At 44.6% G+C, this 12066-nt stretch overlaps 1 protein-coding gene across 1 annotated transcript in view; it reads right to left on the bottom strand.

Moving 5' to 3' along the window:
* Positions 1-10669: 10669 nt before the first annotated feature.
* The window catches only part of LRP4 (LDL receptor related protein 4), a 54780-nt gene continuing 53383 nt past the window's right edge, over positions 10670-12066 (bottom strand). Inside the window, exon 38 of the mRNA XM_069738839.1 lies at positions 10670-11745. Within this exon, the coding sequence (XP_069594940.1) occupies positions 11413-11745 (333 nt within the window). The 3' untranslated portion in view covers positions 10670-11412. The remainder of the gene's footprint in view (positions 11746-12066) is intronic.

Here is a 12066-nt window from a genome sequence, read left to right as displayed (position 1 = left end):
TAATTGCCTACATATTCTAGACTACACGATGCTTTAAAATCGGGCCACCATCTAGTCTACTATTTCATCACAAATAATATGTGTCACAGACGTCGGGGCCTTATGTTGATATCCCAGAATGCCACACATGTGACCTGAGGGGAGGGAATGGATTAGCCGCTGTGTTGTAAACACAGGGGCCAAATCCGTTTGGCCAGGTCTCGGTGACCTGGACCAATCAGATTGGCGCCCTGTGTTTACAACACAGCAGCCAATCCGGGAGCGGGGGCAGCGGTGGCGGCCAATCAGCCCCCGCAGCCAGGCCGCAGCCCCGCCCATCACATCGCCCGCGCCGTCACATGGCAAAGCCGCCCAGCAAAAACGACGCCAAATTGCGGGGAATCCGGAGCATTCCCCACTATGGGTCGTCCGGCGATCCCGCGATCGCCACTGGGTGGCGACGGCTGTCACATGCCGTGATTCGGCAGCGAATAGGCGTCCCATGAACGCCGCGGCCAAAATTTCGGCGCAACACCCCTGTAAGTCTAAGTGCCCTGTGATACGCTGCTATCATCGCCCCGCGAATGGGCGATGTGCGTCACACGCCGCCGGATCGCAGCGAGCAGGCAGCCTCTGGACAGAGACAGCGCTCCCCCTCCCCTTGGTCACACATGTGACCTGTGGGGAGGGAGCGGATTTGCCCCTGTGTTGTAAACACAGGTCGCCAATCCGATTGGTCCAGGTCTCCGGCAACCGATCCGTGAAGTGGTGCGCGGCATTCAAACCATGCGCCAAGAGCGCTGATTGATCACCGTCGACCGCACCAAACATTCTGCACTCTTAGCGCGTGGTTTGAAGGCACTCGGCTTTGGCGCATAAATTTAATTCTGACTGGAGCCACCTCTCTGATTGGTTGAGCGCCTCCCGGTGCTCGACCAATGAGAGAAGCGGCACCGGTCTGATTTAAATTCATCCACAGAACACTGGTGATGCGAGCACTGGTCTGAAGCCAGCCAAAGACTACAGTCTCCCATGTAACCTATTGGGCAGAATATTGCAGCGATGTGGGCACAACCCGCTGTCTTATCGCAATTTGCCCACTTTGATGCCAGTTCTGATGCCCAGAACCCATTTGTGCCAGGCTGTATTGACATGCATTTCATGTGGGGCATCAGTAGGTATGTAAATCAGGTGTTAGATTAGTGGCACAAAGGCATTTAACCCCTCAAAAATAGCTGTTACTTATTCAAATCTATGAAAATTGGTGATTTGAGTACTTTGATGCCAGTTTTGATGCCCAGAACCCATTTGTGCCAGGCTGGAGTGACATGGATTTCATGTGGGGCATCAGTAGGTATGTAAATCAGGTGTTAGATCAGTGGCACAAAGGCATTTAACCCCTTAAAAATAGCTGTTACTTATTCAAATCTGTGAAAATGGGTGATTTGCCCACTTTGATGCCAGTTCTGATGCCCAGAACCCATTTGTGCCAGGCTGGAGTGACATGGATTTCATGTGGGGCATCAGTAGGTATGTAAATCAGGTGTTAGATCAGTGGCACAAAGGCATTTAACCCCTTAAAAATAGCTGTTACTTATTCAAATCTGTGAAAATGGGTGATTTGCCCACTTTGATGCCAGTTCTGATGCCCAGAACCCATTTGTGCCAGGCTGGAGTGACATGGATTTCATGTGGGGCATCAGTAGGTATGTAAATCAGGTGTTATATCAGTGGCACAAAGGCATTTAACCCCTTAAAAATAGCTGTTACTTATTCAAATCTGTGAAAATGGGTGATTTGCCCACTTTGATGCCAGTTCTGATGCCCAGAACCCATTTGTGCCAGGCTGGAGTGACATGGATTTCATGTGGGGCATCAGTAGGTATGTAAATCAGGTGTTAAATCAGTGGCACAAAGGCATTTAACTCCTTAAAAATAGCTGTTACTTATTCAAATCTGTGAAAATGGGTGATTTGCCCACTTTGATGCCAGTTCTGATGCCCAGAAACCATTTGTGCCAGGCTGGAGTGACATGGATTTCATGTGGGGCATCAGTAGGTATGTAAATCAGGTGTTAGATTAGTGGCACAAAGGCATTTAACCCCTTAAAAATAGCTGTTACTTATTCGCATGTGTGAAAATTGGTTCTCTGCCCACTTTGATGCCAGTTTTGATGCCCAGAACCCATTTGTGCCAGGCTGGAGTGACATGCATTTCATGTGGGGCATCAGTAAATATGTAAATCAGGTGTTAAATCAGTGGCACAAAGGCATTTAACCCCTTCAATACCATACCTCAGTGCCCACTTTGATGCCCATTTTTGTGCCAGCCTTCTAAATTTTGTATCTGTTTTTAAGTGTATTCACAAAAGGACACATGACCGCATATTATTATATACTCAGAATGGTTTATTTTTATACCAAAACCTGAAAAAAACAGAAAATAAAAAATAGCCGAATAAGAAACTGCTGAATAAGAAACCAACTTCAGCCCGAATAAGAAACTGAACGAATAAGAAACCAACTTCAGCATCGTGAGTCTGGTTCTGTATCTGTAAACTATGTGTCACAATTCTACCCCTCAGTGTAGTAAATGTATCTAGGATGCAGTTGCGGACTACTCAGCTGTCCATTCTGGTACAGCGCCATGCTGAAATTTTCAGTACTTTGACAGCTCAGTTGTCCAGTCTGGTGCAGGAGCTGTCAGTGTTTTGACTGACAGCTTAAGGTACCTTCACACATAACGATATTGTTAACGATATCGTTGCTATTTGTGACGTAGCAACAATATCGTTAATTAAATCGTTATGTGTGACAGCGACCAACGATCAGGCCCCTGCTGGGAGATCGTTGGTCGCTGAATAAAGTCCAGAACTTTATTTCGTCGCTGGACTCCCTGCAGACATCGCTGGATCGGCGTGTGTGACACCGATCCAGCGATGTCTTCACTGGTAACCAGGGTAAACATCGGGTAACTAAGCGCAGGGCCGCGCTTAGTAACCCGATGTTTACCCTGGTTACCATGCTAAAAGTAAAAAAAAACAAACACTAGATACTTACCTACAGCCGTCTGTCCTCCAGCGCTGTGCTCTGCACTCTTCCTGTACTGGCTGTGAGCCGGAAAGCAGAGCGGTGACGTCACTGCTCTGCTTTCCGGCTTCCAGACAGTACAGGAGGAGAGCAGAGAAGCAGAGCGCAGCGCTGGAGGACAGACAGCGGTAGGTAAGTATGTACTGTTTGTTTTTTTTTACTTTTAGCATGGTAACCAGGGTAAACATCGGGTTACTAAGCGCGGCCCTGCGCTTAGTTACCCGATGTTTACCCTGGTTACCGGCATCGTTGGTCGCTGGAGGGCGGTCTGTGTGACAGCTCTCCAGCGACCAAACAGCGACGCTGCAGCGATTCGGATCGTTGTCGGTATCGCTGCAGCGTCGCTAAATGTGAAGGGGCCTTTAGCCGTCCAATCTGAGACTGGGAGGTGTCTGCCGGCTCCAGGTGTTCATTGTCTCAGGCGATTGTCAGGCTACTTAACGCCCCCGGAAGAAGCTAAGGGCGAAATGCGCGTCGGGGCGAGAGGGGAACGCCGATATCACCCGTTGTAAGGATTTGCAGCCTCTATCCACGAATTTACTACTGCGGTGAGAGCTTTTGTACTTTGTAATTAATTGTACTATCTACTTGTACTATCTACTATCTACCTGTCTGCACTTTATACTAAGTATTCCCCGTAGGGATGCAATATATGATTATATAGGCGCAATGACAGGCATCAGGTGGATCTGGATATACATTATATATTTACGGATTTATTGAATCTTTGGTGGATTTTTCAGTTTGCAGTCGGATTGCTATGCATATTCTTCTATAAGGTGTTGTTTCGGCCCCCTGGGGTATTTTTTGTAAATTTATGTTCTGTAACTTTTTTAATATTATTAATAAATGGTATTTTAACGATATTCTTATGGTTCTCTTCTTTGGAATCAGAGGTTAATGCCACTGTTTATCCATATTGTTGTTGCATCTAGTATTTGAAGTGCCATATGGTAATTTTGTGGACATAATATTGAAAATATATACTTAACTGGGCTGTCTGTATGTCTGGCAGAGGTCTGGGACGTTCATCTTTTGTGTGGTTTGTATCTCTGTGCCTTGTGTTCTTTGTTGATCTTACGTTGCATGACCTTGGACTTTGTTTAACCCCTTTTCTCTGATTCGCTATCTTCCTGGTATTTTGATCTCGGACCGTTACCCAACTACACTTTTCTCTTCCTTCAGTTTGACGTACCCTCCTGGCTTTTGATCTTGGACTCCTTGACTGTCCCGACTCACAGCTTGTCCTTGAGAAGTGACTCAGCCTCACACTTTTTGGCATTGTCTTTATGTATGATCATTCTATAATACTCTAATGATGCACTGAGTATCAGTTTTTGTTTTCTGTTATAAGCAGGGCTGTGGAGTCTGTGTCCACTTTGGTGGAGTCAGTATAAACTGGACAGACTCCTAAAATACATAATAAATTGGTACAGTAGTATAATGCAGTATGTGATTTAATTTATCATAATTTGTGAAAGTTATGAAATGTTCTATAAATGTTTGTTCTGTTCCTGATCTCGGCTTTTAGTTGAGATGAATCTGTGCTGCACTTTATGTACATTCTCAGTAGTGACCGGGGCTGTGGAATTGGAAGTCACGGAAATGTCGGCGTCAGAGGTTTGACTTGCCTACTCCACAGCCCTGTTTACAAGCGTTGTTCAATTACTGTAGCTGTTTACTGTGCCTGGTTCTGGTATTTTTATTTATGTCCTGGGCGTAGTTCAGGTGCCATATCTCACCATTGTACTTGGCTTGTTGCTATATCTATGATAAATGCCACTTATGATACTGTATCTATATGCAATTGAGTAGAAACAAATTGATACTATAGATTATATTTTTCTCTAAGAATCATTTGTAATTGTGTTATTAAAATTGTTGGATGATTCATTTACTTCACCCCTTTATATAACCAAGTACATGACTCCTGTCACAATAAATGCAGGCATAGGATTTCAGCAGAGGTAACACTAAAGCTAGCCATCAAAACTGGCAGAGGATAGATGCTCCTGACTACTCAGCCCCACCAATGGAGATCTGAGCACCACATTTGCATATAAACTAAAGTACAAATTTCAGAAAACTACTAGAATTTTCAAGTAAATGTATGATTCTTCTTAAAGTGACCCTGTCGGCTGGATTGTGCTCAGTAACCTACACGCAGTGCCAGGTTAGGCTAATTTCACACTGGCGTTTTTTAGAATACGTCGCAATGCGTTGTTTAGGGGAAAAAACACATCCTGCAAAGTTGTTTGCAGGATGCGTTTTTGCCCCATAGAGTAACATTACCGACGCATTGCGACGTATTGACACACGTCGCATCCGTCGTGCGACGGTTGAGCCGTGTTTTGGCGGACCGCCGGGAGCAAAAAACGTTAAATGTAACGTTATTTTGCTGCCGACGGACCGCTTTTTCCGACCGCGCATGCGCGGCCGGAACTCCACCCCCACCTCCCCGCACCTCACAATGGGGCAGCGAATATGCCGGAGAAATGCATCCGCTGCACCCGTTGTGCGGCGCATCAAACGCTAGCGTTGGAATCTCAGCCCGACGCAATGCGACGGGCCGAATCCGACGCTAGTGTGAAAGTAGCCTTAGTGTTGTTATACTGATTACCATCATACATGGGATGATGAAATCAGTCTTGTGGTTGTTATTTATTCTTTATTTTCAGTTAATGATATGTTTGTGCTCCAGGGCAGCTTGTGAGGGGGTCTTCATGTGGTTCTTTTATTAGGTATTCATCAGTATGGCTTATGACAGGTCACCGATCCCTCAGTGACCTGCCCCCTATTTTACATAATGATTATTATATGTATTGAATTAAAAAAAAAAAAAAAAATCACCTTCAGGAGGCAGGCGCTTGCACTGCAGCATGATCACATGTATAATGTGCATTTAATTATTTTATTTGCTTGTATAAATTTAGAAAGAAAAAAAAAAACTTGCTCCAGCCGTGCCTGCGCCGTAGCATCTATCGGCGATCCAATAGATGCTACTGCGCCGGTGGTGCCATCTTGGTGGAGACATTTTTTCCCTCTAGTAAGATGGCGTCGCCTGCGCAGTAGTATCTATCGGATCGCCGATATAGGCTCAGCCGGCGCCATTTTGAGACAGAATTATTTTTTCAATACATATATTTAGTATGCAAAATAGGGGGCAGGTCACTGAAGGATCAGTGACCAGTCATAGGCCATCAGTATGAATACATTAGCAGAGCACCAGATGAAGGCCACCCCCCCACCCCCCAGCACAAGAATCTCTTTAACTGAAAATAAAGATTAACAACCACAAGACAGATTTCATTATCCCAGATAACATTTTAATCAGTATAACTGTCTGTAGGTTACTGTGCACAATCCTGCTGACAGGTTCCCTTTAAGGGAACCTGTCACCAGGTTTTGCCGATGAGTTACAGTCGTCCCCTTTCAGGGCTTATATACAGCATTCTATAATGCTGTATAAAGCCCCCGATCTGACCTGTAAGAGAAGAAAAATAACCTTTATTATACTCACCTGGGGGGCGGTCTGGTCCGATGGGCGTTGCTCTTCTTGGTCTGGCACTTCCCATCTTCTTACAATGCCGTCCTCCCGCTTGCTTCATGTGGATGACGCATCCCTGCATCATCCACGCTGGCGTACCTATCTGCCCCTGTTGAGGGCAGAGCAAAGTACTGTAGTGCGCAGGCGCCGGGAAAGGTCAGATAGGCCCCACACTTGTGCACTGCAGGACTTTGCTCTGCTCTCAGCTGGGCAGATAAATATGCCTGCGTAGGAGCACGATGTTCCAGGGAGCCTGTGTGGAGGATGCAGGGATGTGTCATCGACACGCAGCAAGCGGGAGCCCGGCAGCAAAAAAAGATGGAAGGCGCCAGGAAGAGCAACACCCATCGGACCGGACCGGCCCCTAGGTGAGTATAATAAGTTATTTTTCTTCTCTTAGAGGTCGGATCAGGGGCTTATATACAGGATTATACAGTAGAACGCTGTATATAAGCCCTGAAAGAGGGTGGCCGTAAATCATATCAGCCAAGCCTGGTGACAGGTTCACTTTAAAGGGAACCTGTCACACACCCCCAGGTGTTTGTAACTAAAAGAGCCATCTTGTGCAGCACTAATGCTGCATTTCTGACAAGGTGGCTCTTTTAGTTATTTCTGCAGTGCAACGAACAATCACTCTTGAATTTGGTCCCTCATACCTGTGAAATCGCCAGGGAGGCAGGTATTTCCCCCCTCATTTAAACCCCTCCCAGCCGTCACTCTGCGAGAAGGGCATTAGTGCTGCACAAGATGGCTCTTTTAGTTACAAACGCCTGGGAGGGTGTGACAGGTTCCCTTTAAGCTTCTTGGAAAGATCACTTACAAGGATCTGTGCTGACTTTGAAATGACATTTTGCCTGTCACAACCACCAGGGTCGGTCCAGCGGACGGCACAAACAAACCCCAACAACAGGACGGGAAAAGGGGAGGAAGGCCCTAATAGTAGGGTACGAGGGATGGGACACCTCCTAATCTCCCCTAACGCCCTATGCGGGTCAGAAAATGCTCAAATTGTTAATTTAAATGTCTGTGAAATTACTTCATGTTTTGTTCGGGCTTTTGAAGATCTTTAAAGGGAACCTGTCACCTGTATTTGGCGGGACTGGTTTTGGGTCATATGGGCGGAGTTTTCAGGTGTTTGATTCACCCTTTCCTTACCCGCTGGCTGCATGCTGGCTGCAATATTGGATTGAAGTTCATTCTCTGTCCTCCATAGTACACGCCTGCACAAGGCAAGATTGTTTTGCGCAGGCGTGTGCTATGGAGGACAGGAATGAACTTCAATCCAATATTGCATCCGGCATGCAGCCAGCGGGTAAGGAAAGGGTGAATCAAACACCTGAAAACTCCGCCCATATGACCCAAAACCTGTCCCGCCAAATTCAGGTGACAGAGTCCCTTTAACAGCTTCTGGTTTCTATAAAACGCCAAATGCTTAAAGGAATTCTTCTAGCAATTTGTGCTTGGAAAACACAATGCACTATACTGATTATTTAGCTTTGAAAACTTTTTATTAGAGTAATCATTTCTGTATACGTATATTTAGTTTTGATAATCTCCTTGTGGTGAAATATGAATATATATCTATATGTGTGTAGGGACATATAACCCTAGACATGTGTGACTGGTGATAATGTAATATCTGTCCTGAAGGCAAGTCGCACCTAGGTGTTACTAGGCAGTTCCTTAGGAATAGTAGAAATTGTGTCTCCAGATCTCACCAGGAGGTCTAGCTAGGGCCGAAAAGAAAAGCAACATTTGGCACCTTCTAGGTCTTGGAGGGGAGATGCTAAATTGCGGCCTGAGGGAAGCCATCCCTGTGAACCATCTCACACGTGTCTCCAGAGGAAAATAATATATATTCATTAGTAGAGCAGCAGTGCCCAAACAGATCGCAATTATGATATTAACCTGGGAGGCCAGTCTAGAAACCTGACCTCAGACCAAAGTTATAAATTTAGGCTGCAGACAGAGAATTGTGTTCACATGATGATGGCAGCCTGAGAAGCTGATGTGATCCAATCTACCTTCTTCCTTCCCTCAGGGAGCAGAAAAGCAACTACCAGTTAGATAATTTCTGTAAGTTTTCTCCTGTTTATTTTGACATTGTTTGCATAAGTTGTATGTCTTTTTATTATCGTATTTTTATACCTTTTCTTATTGTAAGCATTGAACTTTTTGCTATTAAAGTATAAAACTTTAACAAGTTGAACCTTGAATGTTCTAAAGGAATCCATAGCCAAAAGGTGTGTGGCCTGGGTCGGTGTGTGATTTATGCTCCCATTACAGCATAGGACAGAGGTTGAGAGCTGGACTGATAGTGGGGAGATAGATTGACCCTTGCAGGCACAACCCCAAGTCACGTGAGCAGGCACGTGACGAATTAGTGACACCACGGAGAAGGGATCCGTGACCCTCCTGCTAAGTGATTTTATCACTAGAGGACTAGTAAACCTGCTGCTATGTATTCATAAGCTTTATATAAACCCACCCCCGATTAGCAGCTTTCTCCCTACGCACAGTATACCTGGCTGCTAATAAGTGGCCATGTGACACCAAGCCAGCATTCAAAGAACTGCTAGATTTTCAGCAGATAAAACATATCAATACTGCAGCAAAATTTAGCCAGTGGTAAAATCCAAAAGTTATAAGGTATTTGCGTACTGGATTAAGATATAACCTTTAATTAAATTTACTAAAACCCTTTAAAGGGTATAAGAACAAAACAAAAGTGTAAGAATCAGACAACACTAAAGACTTATCGGGTGCACATGACCCTATAGGGTAAAGGGTACAGATAAACCGCTACTTGATTACCACACTACCCCCAAACTTTTTTGCTTTTAGTATACGGTGTGTGTATAAATTTACTGCGGAAACAAATCTTTCTGACAGTCCTCAATTATGGTCATGCCTGGTCAGCGCATCCTTCATATAACTCTACGGGTCATAAAACACCCACTGTATTAACCCTCAATAGGGTACAGATTTTATATATAGAGCATCATATCAGAGCGGTGGGTCTGACCATATACCAGAACCCAAATAATATTTATTAGGTCTGGATATTTGCCACACATACGACCTTCACTGAACCTGTACGTCCAAAAGGACTAGTATATAGCAGATTTTCAGAGGTCAACAGTGTTAAAAATATCAATCCCTAGGTATTAACTCATTGATGCAAACACTCACAATCATCATGCACCTTTAAGGCAAACCTTTTCACTTACTCATTGAGTTATAAGGGGATTGACAACATATACGTTTGGCATATTGCACATATTGAAACAATCTCACCTGCCTGGATACTGTCACAAACACGACCTTAGATCCAAACAACGGTGGACTCTTATCCCTCACTCCCGACGCGTTTCGCTATGCTCATCAGGGAATAGTTTGGGCCGATGTGATCATGCCAGCTCTGGACGCTGTCATTGCATTGGGTGTTTTATGATCAGTAGAGTTATATGGAGGATGCGTTGACCAGGATCCCTGCCTCTATGAAACACAGGAATAGAAGCAGCATGGAGGACATTATAAAGCAGTTCTGAGCAGTGTAGCTGCGAGTCCAGTTCTGGTACGAGAAAACACTAACTAAAAAAAAAAAAAAAAGCAGCAGCATGGAAGAGATTTAACAAACACGCCGAGAAGTGTAGCTGTAAATCCAGCATTAAAGTGAGATAAATGCTTACTAGAAAGCAATAAATCTGTCTGCACCTCCATCCATAGACTTCAATAAGCAGCTATAAACTGACCTCTCGGTGAGCTGGTAGTCCACCTGGTCTTTACAAAGACAGATTTTAGCAGTTTTTTCAGAGTAAATGAGGAGTTCAGAAGTCTGGGTGGTAGAACTGACTCATAAGTCTTAAAAGAAACAGATTTCTCTGAGAAGTTTTTTACCCAAATAGCTTTTCCGCGGTGACGATGATTTGAACTCTATTGACACCTATTTGGGGAATATTTTCTTGTACTATTGCTTTATGCAACGTTTGGTGAAGAAGTGACAGCACCCATGTAAGAAAGTTATTTAAACCACACAAAAAAAAACACCAGGTAAGAAAATCTATTTTATATTAAGTTATCACAACAAGTCTAAAATACAGAGGTTAAATAAAATAGGGGAAAATAACATCCAGAAATCCTTGTTAAAAAGATTATAAAATAAACAACTTGCTGTGGAGAGTTTCATTTATTCCGACTTAGTATAAAAAAAAAAAATTAGAATTTTATCTTTAAAACCCCACAAGAGCATCAGTGCGCAACCCTTCCTGTGCCGACAGGGCCTGCAGAGCCAGGTTCACTTCTCCTGAATTCACTGGTCACGAGAGAAGAAATTAGTCATTATCTTATGCTCCTGGGTCATCTTGGCACAGACGATGGAGGACGATATTTGGCAAAACCACAGTAGTATTGTCCAAATCATGAATGCTAGGCAATGCTATGCGTCCATAAATCACTAAGCGTGGATGTTGTGGAGATGACTTTTGTGTTTCCAGCTACACGAATACCACTGGTACATGACATTTGATCTGTGTACTCTTCACCCTTCTATTGGACAAGATGAATGCAGCAGCCAAAAACCGACACATGCAGGAGGGTATGTACCAAGTAACCATAAGTTTTGCCCTTCACGTGTGTTCAGTCAGACCTTGGAAGAGTCCAGTTTTGTCCAAGTCTAAGGAAGCAGAGTCGAGTGCTCAAGGAAGATACGTAGACTCCTGATTAGTTGAGTAGTACTGGGGAGGGGTACATAGAACCTATGTCCCTCCAGTTCCATTTCTCATGTTCTATGGTGCCTCACACCTCGCTCTCAGTGGAAGGTAAGTGTCTTCCCCTCCAGCCGGTATCTGGTAAGGAGACTCTTCGTTCAGGGCTGGGTGGAAGAGTGACACTGCCCGTCTCAGACTGCTCTTCTTGAAGCAGTTGTTGTGTTTCTGTCAGGTCAAGAGAGGCCGTGCTCGCTTGTAAGGAGACAGTGTCGGTCTTGATGCACACATGGTCCCGGAGAATGCTGCCTCGAGATGGCTTCACCTGCTTGAGATCGTCCCACTCATTCTCATCCCCGGACAGTAAGCCAAAGCCCTCCAAGATTCGGATTTTCTCTTTGGTAAATCCATTGTCAGGGAGAGCCTGCAAAAATGAAAAGAGATGGAGAATGGCTGAGAAGGAAGACAAAGCACAGTCCTTTTTGTAGAAGATGAGGCATCCATGGTATAATGTGAAATGATGTATCGGCTTCACCAATGTCTTATACCAACCTTGGGCCAGGCACAGATAGATTTCCCAATTATACCATGCTATCCACAGTGTTACAACCCACCCAGTATTACTGTCTTCCACTCTACCAAGGCACTATAGTTTGCCAACTATTTAAAGCCGGCCACATGCATTAGTTAGCGGTCACCCAACTTTTTGAACCCCTCTATACACACACATTCAATTTACAAGCAA

The sequence above is a fragment of the Ranitomeya imitator genome, chromosome 9 (assembly GCF_032444005.1).
Source record: "Ranitomeya imitator isolate aRanImi1 chromosome 9, aRanImi1.pri, whole genome shotgun sequence".
Taxonomy (NCBI): domain Eukaryota; kingdom Metazoa; phylum Chordata; class Amphibia; order Anura; family Dendrobatidae; genus Ranitomeya; species Ranitomeya imitator.
Note: the sequence above shows the minus strand (reverse complement) of the source record. Positions and strands in the feature narration are given on the sequence as shown.